Source organism: Festucalex cinctus, chromosome 3 (assembly GCF_051991245.1).
Source record: "Festucalex cinctus isolate MCC-2025b chromosome 3, RoL_Fcin_1.0, whole genome shotgun sequence".
NCBI lineage: Eukaryota > Metazoa > Chordata > Actinopteri > Syngnathiformes > Syngnathidae > Festucalex > Festucalex cinctus.
This window is the reverse complement of record NC_135413.1, coordinates 8,759,707-8,779,254: the sequence shown is the minus strand read 5'-3', so window position 1 is coordinate 8,779,254 and position 19,548 is coordinate 8,759,707. Positions and strand designations below refer to the sequence as shown.

Below are 19,548 nucleotides of genomic sequence, written 5' to 3'. Positions count from 1 at the left end.
GGGCTTTGCCATGACAACGGCTGGATACACGAGAACCCCACCCACATGGACGTAACATTGCGGTCCAGCTGTAGAAAAGAATAATAGCCTAGGCCAGGCTATTTAAAAACTATTCTTCTCCAGTGCACCAAAGAAAGGCCTTTACTCCCTATCAGATCTGACCTTTATTATGTGACAGTCAGGATACGAGCACCCGATTGTTAAAGAATATCTACCAGCTTGCCATGTGCATGTGAATGTTTGTGTAGTGCTGTGTGTATTTTCGTGTCTTGGATTTAGGATTTATAGCATACATGTGCATGAATCCCAGGCTTTGCATGACACTGACTTCGACAGACTTCTTTTTTTTTTCTTCTAAAGAGACTGCATATGTCAGCATGAAAGTACAAACATGTCGTGTCTGAACACAATTAGAAATGTCTCTTATCGCCTTTATTCAGGCCAACACATACAGTACCTCATTATCTGCCCCCAGCTGCTATATTTAGCACCATGCTACATTAACGCTTCACGCTCCATTGAGCAAGAAGTCTGATAAGAGAGCACACTTTCCTACTCCAAGACTTGAGATGAAATGAACATTTAGCAGTTTTTCATGTCACCATTATCATGAGCAAAATGATTACAGTTGTTGTTTTTGCGTAATCTACCTGAGTAAATTGTATTTATTTAACACTTCCCAGGAAGTATTCACAAAATGAAAAAATCAGTGTAAAATAAAGATCGTGTGGCACGATGCAGTGAGTCCATCTGCCTTCGAATCTGGGCTCCAACTTCATGTGTGGAGTTTGATGTCTGACTGTTAGTGAACGCAACACAGGTCTCGCGGGAGGGAGGGTAGGAGGCGTGCAGTTCAGTTAATGTTGTTTGTTGTTGTACTTTTTTTCCTGCTAGCATCGAGAGCTGTTGAACTGTGCTGGTTATATTGTAACTAGCACTGTCTAGAAGTCAGTGGCTTTGCATCCCGGAGATAGAGGGTCGGCAAATGGCCATATTTCATGCCCGAGGAGGCTCCAGCATTCTCGGGCGTGCTCCGCGGTTCTCCGGCGTGCTCCAGGAATGGTACAGTGAAAATATCATTTAAAGTGGTCGTCCTACTGGAGTAATCATCACGAAAACGGGGACTAATTTCGTTCCTCATTTTCAAGAGAGGACATACAAGAAACATCAGTGGCTAGGTGGCTGTCCAAATAGGTCGGTAAACTTTATTGTTGGTTGAAACCTCTTGCGGCTTTTCTGCGATGTCATTTTTTCATTTCATACACCACGGAACTGGTTACATTAAGTGTGTGCATATCAACCTGTTCTGTATATTTCTGCTTTAATTTTATACCTACACAGAGGTATGAAATAATATTTAATATTGAAATGAATAATAAAAATACCCCAAAAAATTTTCACTCGCACCCTTAGGGGCGCTCGCATATGTGAGTCTTCAGCATGTCCACTACAAAAAGTCACTGCTCGCCACTGCTGTATACAGTACATACACATCATGCATACATTAGGCAATGTTTGTCATTCTTGTCTCTGTGTTCTCTGTTTCCTCATGATCCTTCCATCTGTCCATTGTTTTCCCAGGCTCTTAAAATTCCTGGACTGACTTATTCTCTTTTCCTGCCCCGTCCTTGCTGCACTGGATCTTAGTCTGTTTACTTTTTCTTTTTCTTTTTTTTTTTCTTTTTTTTTTTTAAATCCTCATTTTCTTCCAAAACATTTTGTTGGGTGTGCATTTGCTCGCGTCGGGGCAACTCGGCCCTCTCTCTCTCTCACTCACTCACTCTCACTCTAACGAGAACCAGACTCAGACAGTGTGTGTTTATGTGTGCACTGAGCTCTGATCAAACAAAGCAAGGGCACTTCAATTGTAGAGAGGAAGGAGGGGACTGGTGGGGAGTGGGAGCACAGAACGCTTCATCACTCCTCCCCTGGACCCTTTCACGCACACACACTTTCCTCCCCAACCGCAGGGCAGGAAGCACAGTCCCTTGTGGGATGGAGGAGGGGTCAGGAGCCCTAAAAGCCCCCCCCCCCACACCTCCCGCCCTCTCTCTCCAAGTCAAGTTACAGGAGAAGAGGAAACTTTACACACTTTCACTCACACACACACGCTTACAAATGGTGAAGCAAGTCATGGAGGATGTAACAGCGCACATGCTGAGGAATACGTCTTTTGGCTATCGTTTGTAGCGTGCGCTAAGCGCTGTGAGCTTTTTTTTAATTCTCTTCTTGGTGGTGTTTGCGGAGAAAAGGATTTCCTTCCAAGCTTTGTGGACTGATTGTCGGGCCGTGTTTTGTCTCTTCAAACCTCAGGTGTTCCAATGGCGTCAGCTGGAGAACCTCTACTTCCGAGAGAAGAAGTTCTCCGTGGAAGTTCATGACCCCAGGAGGTAAATCTATACAACAGAAGGATCGCTGGAATGAGAAGACTGTTTGATTATAAAATTGTACCGTAAAGGTTAGCTAATTTTTATTAACACAAATATTTAATTGAATGTTCCTGCTGTTAAATTCTACTCTCATATATTGTTTTGATGAAAAGGGTGTTTCTCCAATGTTGTTGTTCCTTAAAAATACACACACTATACAGTTGTCGGCCTTGTAATGGGCTTAAACAGTGCATGAGTCTACACAGGAACATGCAACTTAATGCCGATAAATAAGTTTCACTTTGGTGTAAAAGAAGAATAAAAGTGTTGCCCATATACAGGGTTAGGCAAAATTATCTGGCACATTTGTAGGTTTAATAAAAGACAAATAAAGTAAAGAAACAAAAAAGTGTTTTTATTTTTGAAAAGTATGTATAATGCTATTATGTTTCATTAGGTTTTGAAAATTGAATCAGTCAAATGGGATCCGTTATTGTCTACACACTGTTGAAGGCGTTCACGAAAGTTGTCTATAACTCGGCGGGTCGTTTCATGTGGAATGGCAGTAATTTCTTGACGAATTGCATCTTCAATAGATTGAGAGCGATTACTGTATACCTTTTGACTTGAGGTATGCATAGAGAAAAAAAGCGCATGGATTTAAATCAGGTGAACGGGCGGGCCAACCGATGTCCAATTCATGGCATCAACTGAAAAAGAAACAAAAAATAATGGCACTATACAGAAACAAAACAAAAAGGCATTATATGAAAAAAAAATGGCATTATACGTACTTTTCGAAAACAAAAACACTTTTTTGTTTCTTTACTTTTTTGTCTTTTATTAAACCTACAAATGTGTCAGATCATTTTGCCTGACAGTGTATGAACGTCAGCAGTGTTATACATACTGTATGTTTATGTTTTTCCATTTGTTTTATAATGCTTTGACTGACTGACTGACTGACTGACAATATAAGCACCAAACCAAGAAAGAGTACTTTTCTTTCACCAGAAAAATATTTAGTGTCTAGCGTTTCCATTCTTTAATAATCAGCAGCAAAATATGGGTTGGAGACACGAGAAACAACTGTGTCTGACCAAAAGGTGGCAAAAATTAAACAGAAAAGTGATTTTGATACTAATTTTTGCTTTTGGACCACCTTCCACTATAAAACAAAATAAAAACAAAATACTGAGAAAGGGCATTTGATAGTACATTTGTTTACCGATATACAACTATGGAATGTGCAATGAGCGACTCTGACTCACCCAATGGCTTGAGTTTAACATGGCTTTCATACATAGCGGTTGTCATTGACTCCCTGAGTCTGGTTTTCTCACAATCGTGACACACACACTTCCTAGGAACTACCAGGATATGCTCAGTCCGTTTATACCATGCATACACATTCTCTGTTTGAGTATGAAGCAGTTCTCTCCCTCGTGATCAACAGGAAAAAAGGCGAAATTTCCCTCCCGGTCTTCATCTTCTACTCCATCTACTTTATCTCTAACCAAAATGGATGCCACACTGCCACCTACACAGATCTGTTTGCCATTACAGCGCTCTAAAAATGTTTTATTTCGAGACACTCATTGAAAAATGTATTTGCGACTTGACATATATACTGTAATCACTAATGTGTGAACAGTGAACAGTTGGATTCCTGTTGGCGAATATTAACATCAGTTGATTGACTTAGTGTAGTGCTATATTCACCTGTATGAATATAAAAAATGGATGGATGTTTAATTTGATGCTCTAACTTTTTAAAGCCCAGCAGGACCCAATACAGAAATACATATGGAACGATCAGATGAACTGACAGTATAGTTATGAACTCTTTTTGTGCATGTTCTATCATGCTGTACTTCTTTTGCTAAAATAATATCCTAAAGGCGGCTAAAAAAAAAAAAAACATGCACGAAAATACGCACGTCAAAAAGTCTTGACAAGGGAACCCCACGAAGGACTTGACATCTGTGTGAGCGGGCCGTTTTGTTGCCAGAGTGACCCGGCCTGTATTTATTTAACATGGCTTCATATGTGCGGTGTTGCGGGAGGAGGAAAAGCAGCAGGGACAGGGTGAAATGGCGAGCAGCGGTGTTTTCTTTGAGAGGAGCTGTCATTAGGGTGAGCTGGCCGTGAGTGTGTGTTTAAATAAGGATGAGCAAACACGCCAGCGTCGTGTGTGGCTAATCCGTGTCTCTTTTTCTCACAGGAGAAGCCCTTTATTGCTGGTAAAGTGGCACTCTAATAGTCATGTAGTGTTTGCCTGCTATACCATAATTCTCTTGCATCTCAGATCTTTTTGTGGAATGTTTCCACTTGACCGGTGGTTCTCAAACTTTTTATGCCAAGTACCACCGTCATGATCAACATTTGAATACAGCAGCGTAAAGGCCTAAATGTGCATCAGAAATAAGATGGTTTTATTCCTAAAAAGTGAATTTAGTATTTTTGTAACTCACTGTATCATTATGCAGTTTCAATGTTAATATTATGCTAAAAGTTGTTGTTGTTTTGGTTTTTTTAACTACTATTTAAATAATGATTAAATTAATAATGGGGGTTTTACAAAATCAGGATTTTTCAGCCAATCAGCGATTTGAGTTTGAAAAAAAATCAATAACCGATCATCGATTCGATCGGAAGATGTAGCAATATAAAAAACTTTATATTTACTCTAGAGTCAACCGCTGCCATTCGCTGGGGATAGGGACTGGCCTGGCCCACAAATAGAGAGAATCCAAGTATAATTGACGTCCATTGAAATGCATGGACAGGGAAAAAAAATCATTAAAAAAATGCTGGTAGACATTGAATATATACCATGCCATGCCTTATTTTAACATGGACACTACAATACATACAGTATGTTCCATACATTTTGTTTCTTTCTTTGTATGTGTTCAAAAACGTTTAAAGTGGTTAAAAGTGTGTTTTAATATGCTTAATATGTGTAAATGTGTATGAGTTTAAAGTGTGTAGGATGTGCAGTTTTTTTGTTTTGTTTTTTTAATTATGTTTTTATATTTATGTTATCTGTATTGCAGACTGTTTCAATTGCAGCTACGTCAACTACACATATTCCTATGATGTAGTAATTTTTTGCATTCAGTGTGTATAAGGAGGCCTCGTGTCCGCTTCTACTGTAGGGCGTCGGTGACTCGCAGGACGTTTGGCCACAGTGGCATCGCGGTGCACACCTGGTATGCCTGTCCGGCCCTCATCAAGTCCATCTGGGCCATGGCCATAAGCCAACACCAGTTCTATCTGGACCGCAAGCAGAGCAAGGTCAGCAGTTTTCTCCTCACCTTCACTATTACAGCGCAGACTCCATCAAACATGATGGTTGAACTAGTGCGTGCGTGTGTCCAGTCTAAGATCCACGCTGCACGCAGTCTGAGCGAGATTGCCATCGACCTCACCGAAACGGGAACGCTGAAAACATCTAAACTGGCCAACATGGGCAGCAAAGGCAAGATTATCAGTGGGAGCAGCGGCAGTCTGCTCTCATCAGGTTAGTACACACACACTCCAAACTCCAAATGTAGGGGTGTGTTTTGGGGATGTGCAGGGGGGTGGTGATGGTGGTGGTGGTGTTGGGGGGGGGAGATTGATAGGCAAGAGTATTCTTGTGTGGTGGTATTGGAGCTGGGCGTTGGTTGACAGCTGGATGGACAGAAACAGCTGCCTCCAGAAAGAGACACCATTGATTGTGCACCTCATGTTCTCTTAACACACATGCAAACTTTTTTTCGTTTGGTTTTGTTACCAGACTGCACAGACAGATGGACATTTTTTTTATTTTTATTATTATTTTCAATTTTCCTTGCGGAGCATATACTGCACAAACTCCCTCCTTGGGCAATATTATCTAGGGCTGTGCATCTGTGAATATCTTTTCCAAGTTTTTGGGTAAATTCTGCACCATAATTGCAAATTGTGAACATTTGGAAAAAGTTAAGACATGGTTAACATTTGTTTATCACCCTTTTGAAAATAGATGCAGCGTCATTGTACTATTTTCCTTGACTTGATAACTCAAAACTAGTTATCTCAATTTGATAGGTAGATGCAATAATATGGTATGGCGATCACACATGTTGCCTGTATGTAGCCCGCGGGCCATAGTTTCTCCACCTCTGCTATAAACAAATCACTTCCTGTGTCTTTCACCCCGACACCACCGCCGCTTCAGCCTCCGTGTGGCGCACACTTGTCCTCCGGAGTCCCCCCTGCTCTAAATTTAGTGTTTATGGGAATGTGAAGTTCATCAGGTCAAACTCCATCTTTTCAACAGCATTTTCAAACAATGCATACGTGTGCTGAACAAGTGGTGTGTTGTGTGATGCGATAATTAGCTTGAGACCAAGAGACTGTCTGTCTCCCACCTCTTCCTCTTCAGTTTGATTTTCAACTCAATTTTGTACAGATTATCTAATGTCATTTTGTCCAAAATCCACTGCTGATTGAAAGCCACCTTGCCATAGTGTGTCATTTCTGTATTCTTGGTGCCCAGTTTTCCACAGACTGGTACCGAGAGTTAATTTGATCTAGAAAATTAAAAAATTAATCTAGAGTTAATTTTGCCAATGAAAACTAAACAAAAATATAATTTTGTAAAATCTTGTCTCTGCTCATCTGTCACTGTGACACCATGTGACACACACACTCCCTTTCCAATCTGCAGCTAGAGAGTGCAACATGCAAAAACACATGAGGCAGACAGGAGGTGGATTCACGGTGAACGGTTTAAAAAAAAAAGACAAAAAAAAGGACATTTTACTTATAATGCAGCATTAATCCAATGGTTAGAAGTTCCAACAATAATGCAAACTAATGCTGGCTAATTTACTAGCTCATAGCATGGAGCCAAAGTAGCCACTGTAATTGTGTGTCAAGTTGTTTTTCATCAAAAAGATGAAAGAAAATTTTATGTGAAATAGTTGTAGATACAAAATGTTCAACATTATACGCTGACAAAAAATATACAGTGGTAAAATGACTGTCCTGACTAAAACTAGACTAAAATGTTGACAGTTTTTGTTGACTAAAACTAGACAAATAAAATTGTTTTCTTGGACTAAAATAAAGACTAAAATACTACATTGAGAATTGACAAAAAATTGACTAAATTAAAAAGTGATGAGGTTGACAATGTTAAAAACTAACAAGCGTGATTGACCCTGGACTAAAACTGAGACGAAATTTAAAAATCCATCCATCCATTTTCTTGACCGTTTATTCCTCACAAGAGTTGCGGGGGGTGTTGGAGCCCATCTCAGCTGGCTTTGCGCAGTAGGCAGGGTACACCCTGGACCGGTTGCCAGCCAATTGCAGGGCACACCGAGACAAACAACCATCCACACTCACAAGCACACCTAGGGAGAATTCGGAGCACCCAATTAACCTGCCATGCATGTCTTTGGAATGTGGGAGGAGACCGGAGTACCCGGAGAAGATCCACGCAGGCACGGGTAGAACATGCAAACTCCACCCAGGAAGGCCGGAGCCTGGACTCGAACCCGAGTCCTCAGAACTGGGAGGCGGACGCGCTAACCAGTCATTCCACCGTGCCGCCGAAATTTAAAAATGGCAGATAAAATTAACACTACTGGTACCCCCTTAGCTTGACAAGCGTCTTTGCACTATTGGTGAAAGAACACACAAATTTTGTATTGTCTTAACTCAGACTGGATGCTGCAGTATTGCACTCCACGCAGTCTCCTATTTTGCTGCCCTCAATATCTTCAACAGTTCTTTAGTTTAGAACCATTATACACATATGCATATTATTAATTGCTTCTAAATACACTGTACACTGTGTGTGTGTATATGTATATGTATATATATATATATATATATATATATATATATATATATATAAATTATAAATTAGTGTTGGCAAACGATTACAATTTTTAATCTGATTAATCACACTTTTTAATTTTGATTAATCACGATTAATCAGCTAAATTACTTGCGTATTCGCGTAATATAAAAAAATAAAATACCGTAATACTTTGACATTAATGCATTTTATTATCTGAATGTCGTTTGCAAACATTGATTAAATGCATGTACGCAATTGCATGCATGCGTGTATTGCTCAAAACGTAACAGCATCATATCAATTGGGTGCAATTCAGCAATTATTAATTAATTAAACGCAAATTACTTTTGTTTTATCTAAAGTCCTGTCGGGGTGTTTTTTAAAGCGAAATTTACCACCGAGCACACCAACCGGAGTCACCCCGCTCATCTTGGAACAGCAGGCGTAGGAAATGTCGTGCATTGACCTAATCACTGACCTGCGCAGCCTTCAATGTAACCATCCGCGGTTACGTTCAAGGCTCAAGTGCGGTAAAAAAAAAATAGTACGATTAATATGCGTTAATACGCTACATTACATGGTAGCCATGCCAACATCACACCTTTCTCTTCATAATAGGCCAGTGTGCCATCCCAAAGATCATTGCTTCACATTGTGTCTTTAGAAGCCAATGTGAGAATAGCCAACAATCCAACCTTGAGTGAATTAAAGCCATATGTTTTTCTTTCTGCCACAGCTTTCTCAGCCGGTGAGTCTTGCGTTGTTTCTGTCTTTTCCCAAGGAGAGGGTGTGTGTGCGAGCGTGCTAATGTGTGCGTGCGTGCGTGTGAGCAGTTGTCTTAAACTTAAAGGCGTGTTACAAACAAGGCTGGCACCATCTCGTGCCCCCCTGAGACTGTGCGTCACTGACTTTGTCCTCTGCGCTGCCCCCCTTTTTCCTTGAAACAAACAGCTTCCTTATCGACGTGTTCCACTCACTTCCCTGTAAACATCCTGGCAGGCTTGTGCAGGTGCATGGACAATCTCTCCTTCTTTCTCCTGGGCAGCCAAGACCCCACAACCACAAACAGCAGCATACCAGCACGCTCCTGACACTTCCCCGTTGTGATTGTTTTGCAGGATCTCAAGAATCAGACAGCTCCCAAACAGCCAAGAAAGACATGCTGGCTGCTCTGAGGGCCCGCCAGGAAGCTCTTGAAGAGACGCTGAGGCAGAGGCTTGAGGAGCTCAAGAACATCTGCATCAGAGAAGCTGTATGCCAAGAAAAAAAAAGAAGTCTTCTCTTCTAAATGTTTATTTGTAGCCTCATTTTACTTCATTTGCAGGAGCTGACAGGGAAACTTCCCAAGGAATATCCTCTCGATCCAGGCGAAGAAGCTCCCACAGTGAGGCGAAAAATTGGCACTGCCTTCAAACTGGATGAGCAGAAGATTCTTCCTAAGGGGGAGGTAAATTATATTATTATTGTTATTATTATTGTTATTATTATTATTATTATTATTATTGTTGTTGTTATTATTATTATTTGTATTATTTGTATTATTATTATGAAGGTTTTTCACAGCTTAAAACACACCTTGAGTTTGTGACATGCTTTTGTCAAAAGTACATCACACATGAAAATAAAAAAAACAGGGCATATTTCACGTTTTTTGACCTCATTAAGACTGCGAGGGACATTCACTGTGAATGTGCCAGATGTGGCCCACGAGCCCTGCTTTGTTCAGGAGAGCTGTACGTCTTTTAAGTTCATCCATGAGTCGGGAGGAAAAATGAGCACCAAACAGCAACCTCTGGTGGTGCTCATGTGAGAACCACACCAAAATTGTTATTTATACCCATGATTATAGCACTCTTTCTACTTGAGCTGCAGCTATCAAATATTTTTAGAATTGTTTATTCTAACAACTTACTATACTATCGATTAATCGAGAGGTCAGGTAACATTTTTGCATTTATAAATAACTAAACCAAGTTGCACATGATACAATATCAAATGTGCATGTTATTTTCTCGTATTAGGACATTGATATGTCTTGTCGATCATCAAGACTAAGCAGCAGAATATTTGCACTTTATTTGCTTTTTTTTTTTTTTTTTTTTGTGTGTGTGGAAGTGTGAAATTATCTGAACTTTGCACAGTCTGTCTTTTATAGGCCCTTTCCTCAGGGGTCGTCCCCATTGCACCAATTAATTTTTTCAAATTTCAATATGCATATTTTTTCCTTGTAACATCCATGTTGAAAGATGACCGCTGTGAAACTTCAAAGCAGAGATTTTGTAATGAAGTTATTCAAGTTGTTATCTTGATCAGCCGTACTTTCCTTCCTTTTCTGTTAAAAGTAGCCTGTTTTGAAGGAGCTGCCTGCGCTGCCCCTCTATTGTGGGGTCAACACATTACAACTAGTTGAGCAAGTCTAAAAATTATATTGTTGAAATTTTCATTTTAAAGTTGTGTTATCTGGAACGCACCAAAACATGATGGCCCTTGTGCCAAAGCAATCATTATGTTCCTTGGTTGAAAATAAAAATAAAAAAAAATCCAGAGCTGCAGTACTTTTAAAAATAGTTCCCTTCACAAGAAGAGTTTGTGGTTACATGCCTGCTGGTGGATAGAATGTGCGTAGGTTTATATTTTTAATGGCAGAAGTTGTTGGCTTTGAAAAGCTTCCAGGACTTTTTTTTTTTTTTTTAAATAAAGTTAAATATCACAAATGTGCTTGTTCACCAATGGCCGCTCATTCACACACATAAACCTCCTCTAGCAGTGTGTGTTAGTAATCGAGATTTCTCATAACTGAGAAATGATGTCGACCCAAGTGAATACATTCCAATGATAGGCGCACACATGCATTCAATGTCTATATACAGTATGCAATACAGAATATAGTAAAATAGATGCTCAATAAATTAGAATATAGTCAATAGAAAAGTTCATATCAGTGGTTCAGTCCAATGGTAAAAAAAAAAAAAAAAAAGTTAAATTTAAAACAGATTAATTTTTTTCCTATTTTTATATGCATACTGTACCCCTTTTTGCAGTACAGTACTTTTGATACTAAATATAACTTGAAGTAGGATTGAGATGTTTGACTTGGTGATCCCTGTTTGACAAATCCCAGCAGAATTGTGGAGAAAGTCAGCCTTGTTATAGACACCAGCTTGTTTTTATTGGAGCGCCAAGTGTTTCTATAGAGATGATTCAGCGGTGAGAAAATCTGCTGCGACCGAGATAAATTATTTCTGCACCGCACGTTCTTTGGCAACCTGCGTTATGCATAGAATAGAGGAGAATTACAGTGTCTGCAAACTAAGCCTGTGTTGTTGCTTCTGGATCCCGACGAGTATGTGACTTAACTTAGCTTGCTGGTGTCGCCCACGCTGTTGGCTTCATATCCCGGTATGTGCTCGTCCCAGGAACAGGAGCTGGAACGGCTGGAGCGAGAGTTCGCCATTCAATCGCAAATTACCGAGGCCGCCCGCCGACTGGCCAGTGACCCGCACGTGAGCAGCAAGAAGCTGAAGAAGCAGAGGAAGACGTCTTATCTCAACGCTCTCAAGAAGTTACAGGAGATTGAGAACTCCATCAATGAATATCGGGTTCGCTCTGGAAAGAAGCCCACACAGAGAGCATCGCTTATAATTGAAGGTACCACCACACATTTTTGACACACCGACAGTATTTTGTAATGTATTAGCTTCTACTCTAATAGACACCTTGGCAATTTTTATCGCTTTGTATTTAAGGCCGAGAAATGTTGTTGTTGTTTTTTTCATTCAAATAATGAACATAATTATGACTTTACTTTTGCGTTAGTGTTGAACATCACCATGTATATGATCACCTTATAATATAAGAACGTAACGCTTGATAACAAAAATAAATGCTGTTTTAAAAAAAACACACACAAAACTATCCAGAGAAATAACACATGAATAATCTGACAAAAACACCTTGAACAAAAAACATGGTTAAAAAAAAACCAAAACAACAACAACAAAACAAAGACTTAAAATGTAAATGAACTGACGTGGAAAAATCTAGCAAAAAGATGTCAAATAAATGTTACCAAAACATTAACAAATGAAAATCTAAATAAATAACAACCGTTTTCTGAATTTTGGTTATGTGACGTTTGCAAGGTGAGCCATTATTGGTCAAGAGCAACTGTGATGTCATCTTCAGTCGCCAGCAAGTGGCAGAATGGCCTCCCCCTGAGGTTGATTTTGCTGCTTAACTCATACTTCATAAATGCAAAATTAATCAAAAATACTGTTTTTAAACTCCTGGGGTCACATACAACATTTATTATAAAGAACATATTTTGGGGTTACTTCCGCTTTAAATCTGACAAATTTACAGCAATGAAATTTGGCAAAGAACTGCTAAAAAGTATAATGAGCCTTGGACAGCAAAAACTGACAAAAATATGACCATAAAAACTGACAAACGGATTGTGAATTTTACAACAAAAGAAAAAAAAGGGGGGGGAAAGTGACACACTTTTAACAAAAATTAGGTTAAAAAAAAAAAAAAAAAAGACCAAAAAAAGTAAAAGAAAAAGCAGATGAGGTTTGTCTCATCATCTGAGAATTTTTTAAAATGAGCAAAAAATGTGACAAAATATAACAATTTCACCGTGAACAAAAATATGATGGAAATACATTAAAGAATAAAAATCTGGGCAAAAAAATGATGACAAAAGATAAACAATTGACAGATTTATCAGATTTTTTGTTTACTACTGCATGAGCATAGTTTAAAGGCATGTCTTGATTTATGGACAAATTTGGTCATAACCCGTGCACCTGCTGGTGTTTTTCCGTCCTGTAGAGGCCAACATCGGCTCTGAAGACAGTTCTTTATCTGACGCTCTGGTCCTGGATGACGATGACTCCCAAGTGACCGGCACGCCCAACTTCTCGCCGATGGCGTCGCCGCACAAGGGCCTCCCCCCGCGTCCGCCGTCTCACAGTCGTCCCCCGCCACCGCAGTCCCTGGACGGGCTGCGGCACCTGCACTTCGGCCGTGCCGACTACGACAAATCGCCCATCAAGCCCAAAATGTGGAGCGAGTCATCGCTTGACGAGCCGTACGAAAAAGTCAAGAAGCGCTCCTCCCATTCCAGGTAGGAGGCTGCGTTGACTCAACTGTTGTTTCCCAAACTTTGCTGAGCCAAAGCACATATTTTACGTTTGAAAAATGTCACAACACGGGACAGATGATGATCTCTCAAGGTGCACTTATTTTGTGTGCGATTCATCCAATTTCGGTACTTTTCCTCTTCAGTCACAGAAGATTCCCGAGCTCTGGCAGCACAGAAGCAGGAGGAAGCAACTCTCTGCAGAGCAGCCCCATCAGAAGCCTCCCTCAGTGGAACTCTCAATCCAGCATGCCGTCCACGCCCGACCTGAGGACCCGGACGCCACACTACGTACATTCCACCAGGTCAGTCCTCCATAACTTAACCTCAAACTCATTAACTTTGGGCCAATTAAAAACTCTGATATGACTGTAAAACACTGAAGTTTTGTTTGCGTGTCCCACAGGTCAGTGGACATCAGCCCCACACGTCTGCACAGCCTCGCTCAGCACTTTAGGAACCGCAGCTCCAGCCTGGAGTCCCAGGGCAAGCTCCTGACGTCGGAGCCGGACGCACACCCGCATGCCCTGGGCACGCTGGGCAGCCCGGACTTTTTACTGGGCCCGACGCGGAGCTCCAATGGCTCTGACCCGCTGGACGACTGCTCATCCTGCACCAGCCAGAGCAGCTCGGAGCACTTCTACCCGGCTGGTGGGCCCTTGGCGCCTGGTAGCAACCCCAACTACTCAACTCTCGGGGAGGACTCGCCTTCCAAAGCCAGGCAACGCCAGCGGCAGAGGCACAGGTAAGATTACCGGATGGGCAAACCGTTTGAGCATTTATTACATATCCTGATACAGTGATACTTCAGCTCACGAACATAATTGGTTCCCAGAAAGTGTGTGTAAGGCGAAAAGTTCGTCTTCCGAACATTTATTTCCCATAAGAAACCATTAAAATGAGAATAATCCGTTCCCAGGTCCCTATAAAACATAATTTTCTACTAAATAAGCCTTAAAACTACACAAAAAATATACCTTATTTTATGTATAATAAATGTGCTATTGTATTGTAATTAAAGAAATAAACTGTACTGTATAATAAAGTCGTTTTATTTACCTTTGTGTTCTTAAGGATGGTAGCAATGGTAGACTTACTTCATTCGCGAGCGTTTCACCGCGTAGAGTGTTTATGGAACGGTTGCCGCTCATTCGCGCTTTCGTGCTCACCGGAGCGGAGGAGGTGTGTCCCTTGGTGAACAAGGAAGTGGAGCACTTTAGCGAGTCAACCAAAAGTGAGCACCACCAACTACTTTCACTTCTTTCCTGGGACTAAACAGCCGTGGCACTATTTTCTCCTTTTTTGAGGTACGTGATAGCACTTTCGCTTTTTTTAGTGGCGCGAACTCCATTGACTACAATGCAAACGCGCCGCCGAATCGCCGTCCCTCGCTTTTGGTGAGAACGCAGCATTAGGCTTAACACTAGCCTGTGGTGGGGTCTTTTTCGGTCCCATAATAGCAAAAGTACACTCAATATGGTCCAAAATGTCTATCAAACACAAACCACGTCCACACTCAAAGAAAGGGGGTGACGAACTGGGACGCCGTAAGCGTCCGTCATCCTCTCGTGGCCACCACCGTGGTGCTGTTCGACCGCGTGGTTTGGTTCGTCCGCCGAAAACTAGTTCGTCAGCACGAGACTATATGCTCGTGAATTTAATGTTCTTGAGGCGAAAAGTTCGTGAGCTTCAGCGTTCGTCAGCGGAGGTTTTACTGTATTCAGTTTATGGTCTATGTAGGGGAGAGCGGGGTAATTTGTGCCAAGGGGCAAGTAGTTCCACCCCTGTTATTTAGAAAACATAGAAGGAGTTGGTCATGTGACCACATATTTTTGAAGAAACATCCATTTTGCTCATCCAGTAAAAAAGGGAGACATGTTGCTTGAGAGGTGAGCATATATAAGTTTAAAAAACATTTTTGCCCTCCAAAGTAAAATTACTATTATTCAGTTTTTGTTTTGTTTTTTATGGCTGTGTTTGAACAATTACGGACAACTTTGAAAACAGTTCATACGTGTTTTAGTGCTTTAGTAAGCTATATCATGTGTCTATATGGTTAGTATGATGCTGGCTCAAAACAGCTGGGGGATGCATTTTTTTCAAAATGGTGGACTTGGGTAACCCAAGCTGTGTTGAATTTTGACTGACACACCTGAGATGATGGAGTTGGAGAAGGCTCACGAAGAAGATAAAAAAAAAGGCTGAACAGGAATAGCAAAAGAATTAAAGAAGAAAAGGCCTCTGAAGCCTTACTTTAATATAGCATAATCGTTTGTGAGATTAAAATGATCTTTTTTACTTGAGTTATCAATGGCATAATTTACTCCACTGAATTCTGGACTAATGGCACAACCTACCCCGCACTGGAGGTCAGTTGTGACACAAAACCCCTTTTTTTTTCGAACGTTATATTTCTCAAACAGTTTAGTGAATATTTTCATAGATTTTTAGACTTTTCTGACTTTCTATTGAATTTTGAGCATTTTTGGCAATTTTATGATTACATTATCGTTATTTTTTATTTTTTTGGCTTTTTTGCTTAGAATTTTCTGACATTTTTGGCAATTTTGTGGACATCGGGTAATTTTTGTGATGTCTTTTGATTTGGGGCTTTTAAAGTTACTTTCTTAACGTTTTCTGCCTTTTTGAAAATTAATTTGATAACTTTTTGTTGCAATTTTATGAAAAATATATGGTAATTTACTGCTTTTCTTCTTTGCCTGTCTTTTTTCTGACAACTTACATATTTGGACTGACGTTGTTTTGGATATTTAATGATTCTTTTTTTTTAATCTAAATTGTTAATTAATTTAAATAATACTTTATTGAAAAAAAAATATTTAAAAAAAAAAATGTGAATTTTATTAATTTCTCCTAATTTTAGAGATCCATAGGAGAGCGACTAAATGGCTCTAGAGCCTGAGGTTGCAGACCCCTGGACTGGACTGGTTGGTCTGTGTAAAATCTTTTCGGCAACAAATTTTGTACGGAGCCCCTATGGTGACATGGTAGAGAAAAAAAACAACTTTGCGTTCCCTAGCAAACATCTTTGCGTTCTCTCGCAAAGATTGCGAGGGAACACGAAGATTGCGACGAGGATGGAACGTTTGTAAACATGAAACAAAATAGTGGGAAAGCTTTCCCAAAGCGAGTAGGATGGAAGCATGTATTTTTCCACTGCTTTGTTTACACGTCGCTTTTGTTCACATGGAAGATGATCCGGAAGTGTTTACGGCGCAGCGAAAGTGACATGGTAGACGAAAAAAACAACTTTGCGTTCCCTCGCAAAGATTGCGAGGGAACACAAAGATGTTTGCGAGGGACGCAAAGGGTTTTTTTTTTCTACCATGTCACCTTAGGGGCTCCGTATTGATGAACGTCACCCAGCCCCATCTTTGAGCATGAGAGCAGGGGAGGAGGAGAGAGAAGTACAGTAAAACAGGCCAAAATCCAGACGTCACTGTCAGAGGTGGGGCAAGAGGCAATTTGCATACTAGGTATGGTTTAGCTAAATGTGAGATTATAAAAATAAGGCTTAAATTGAGATTTTAACATTTCTGCAGAGATGGTAGCTGAAATTTCCGCGGTTATAACTAGTGCCTGAATAGGGAATGCTCTATAACATGCTAACTTATTTTAACTTATTTTAGTCACCAAGAGCAGCGAGTGTATGTCTCAGATGGAACACACAGTATGACTAAGTCACCAAAATAGGAAGCCATGTAATATTTTGTGCATCAGTAACAAAACAAAAACATATCTCAAGTGGACAGGGAACCAGTGCAAGTTGGCCAGTATGGGGTAATATGATCAAAATGTGTCTTACTGGTGAGGACGTACTCGTAAATGGACCTTAAACGTGATATCCAGAGTGCTGAATACATGCTTGAACGATTTTCCATATTTTGTGAAAGTTCTTTTTGTAGCATCTCTGTGATGGATCCACGTGTTCCCTCCAGGTCCGCCGGTCACCTGGGCTCGTCCAACTCGGGCTCTATGCCAAACCTGGCAGCTAAGAACGGCTCGGTCGGGGGTTCGGGCGGAGGCGGCATCAGCGGAGGACACCACGGCGTCTACCTCCACAGCCAAAGCCAGCCGTCCTCGCAGTACCGCATCAAAGAGTACCCGCTGTACGTGGAGGGCAGCCCCAACCCGGTGGTGGTGCGCAGCCTGGAGAGCGACCAGGAGGGCCACTACAGCGTCAAGGCCCAATTCAAGACCTCCAGCTCCTACACGGCCGGGGGACTGTACAAGGAGGCCTGGGGAGGGGAGGACGGCGGCGAGGGCGGCGGCCGACTAACGCCGTCCCGCTCGCAGATTGTACGGACGCCATCGCTGGGGCGCGAGGGGAGCGGCGGCGGAGGAGGGGGGAGGGCGGCCGTGTCGGAAGAGCTGCGTTGCTGGTACCAGAGGTCGTCCGGGAGCCTGAAGGAGAGGAGTCACTCCCACTCGGGTTCCACATCATCTGAAACAGGGTCGCAGCAAGGCACGCTGGGACATGGGCGAGGCAGTCGGGTGGGAACGCTCGCCAAGGGCTCGCCAGGTACTCATCCTTAACTCGTGCTGGCACATCCCTGTCAGATGCTCATTTCATCATGATGATGATAATACTGTAATAATATGAAGTAGGGCTGCACGATATTGGATCAAACTAACATTGCGATTTTTTTGGTGTCTGCGATATATATTGCGATATTAAAAACAGAAGAATTTTCATCAGATGACTTGAATAGCTCTGTTTGCAAAGCTCCATTGTAATGAATGGGGGGAATTTTTTCTCAAATTAAATTTTTGTGTTAGGAATGTGACAAATACAAAAAAATGACTCTACTGTACTCAAGTCTCCATGGCATGAGTAATCAATAGAAAAGTCATTTTGGAGGTGAACTGCTTCTTTAATGTTTTATTCCAATGCAAAAACTTGATATTTTACCATAAATAATTGTCTGATTTCTAATTAAATTATTATCATCATTAGTATTATAATAGATTAGAATTCTCTAAGAACAAGTTACTTTTTAGGTGCTAAGTCTTATCTTAAAGGGGCTGTCTGCCGGATTCACTCAGGAAAATGCACTTTTTAAATACAGGATGTACACACTTTAACTTGCTCTCAATCTAAACATCTGTGTTTTTGTTCATCTTTTGTGGTAATTTCGTCGCAAACGGGGCCGGGCGAACGTGTCAGCTGCGTGACGTCACTCCCGCGGCAATTTGAAAGCACACACGGATTATTTTTTTTCTTCACTCACTCATTCACACACGTAAGCTTCTATGAGTGAGTGAGTGAGTGAGTGAGTGAGTGAGTCACCCCGGGTTTACACCGGTTGCGGTTGCGGTGCGGCTGCGGTGCGGTGCGTGTTGACTGCGTCCTCCGGACGGGTCAATTTTTTGGCCAATCCGCACAGCTGCGGTCCGGCAGCTCCGTCGCCGACCACTTCCCGGCGTGTCTCGCTTGACCGCGCGGTCATGTGGCATTAAAAACAACGACAAACACACAGAAAGTCTGTGCTCAACAGAGAAGCAGAAAGAGAGGTGGACTTTTTTTATTTTGTGGCTTTCTACCTCCAATATAAACCTCTCCTCGTCCATGTTCGCTGGTGTCTAAACCGTGAATGAGCACCTCGCACGTTAACTCCAGGACCGTCTAAGCCCACATCACGTTTTGCTAGCATGCTTGCGAAATAGGAGCTGGCGAGTGTTTTATCTTGAAAGGTAACCGGAAATTTATTTCGAAACTGCGTCGGTCTTCCTGTCCCGCTCGATGTGTTTTGTGCTAGCTTGCCATTTGCCGGAGGCCTACCGCTGCGGCGTCCGGCAAAAATAGAAAATAGGTCTATCCTTGCGGAAGGGCTGCGGCACGCCGCAGCTGAGACGCAGTCGACACGCAACGCACCCGCAAGGGGTGTAAACTGCACCATTCGAATGAATGGAATCTAATTGCTTGCGTCGCCGGAACGCACCGCAACCGCACCGCAACCGCAACCGGTGTAAACCCGGGGTGAGAGTGAAAAAAAATTAAAAATCCGTGCGTGCTTTCAAATTGCCGCGGGAGTGACGTCACGCAGCTGATACGGCCCCGTTTGTGACACGCCAACCCCCCCCGCTCTGCGATTGGCTGGAGGGTTGTAAACACTGTCTTTCCACTGAAATGTCCCGCTGTTTACAAAACAAACACAAAATGGCAAAATACA

The 19,548-nt window shown here is 41.7% G+C and overlaps 1 protein-coding gene across 12 annotated transcripts in view; it reads left to right on the top strand.

The window, feature by feature from the left end:
- frmd4a (FERM domain containing 4A) overlaps nt 1-19,548 on the top strand; it is a 202,863-nt gene that overhangs the window by 176,884 nt on the left and 6,431 nt on the right. For 10 of the 12 annotated variants that reach the window (XM_077515692.1, XM_077515694.1, XM_077515688.1 and 7 more), the window contains exons 12-21: nt 2,314-2,390; nt 5,528-5,669; nt 5,754-5,895; nt 9,330-9,463; nt 9,536-9,658; nt 11,628-11,859; nt 13,045-13,339; nt 13,501-13,659; nt 13,761-14,099; nt 17,314-17,897. In XM_077515692.1, coding sequence (XP_077371818.1) covers nt 2,314-2,390; nt 5,528-5,669; nt 5,754-5,895; nt 9,330-9,463; nt 9,536-9,658; nt 11,628-11,859; nt 13,045-13,339; nt 13,501-13,659; nt 13,761-14,099; nt 17,314-17,897 — 2,227 coding nt within the window. The remainder of the gene's footprint in view (nt 1-2,313; nt 2,391-5,527; nt 5,670-5,753; nt 5,896-9,329; nt 9,464-9,535; nt 9,659-11,627; nt 11,860-13,044; nt 13,340-13,500; nt 13,660-13,760; nt 14,100-17,313; nt 17,898-19,548) is intronic. The other 2 variants (XM_077515690.1, XM_077515698.1) reach the window with 1 other exon arrangement.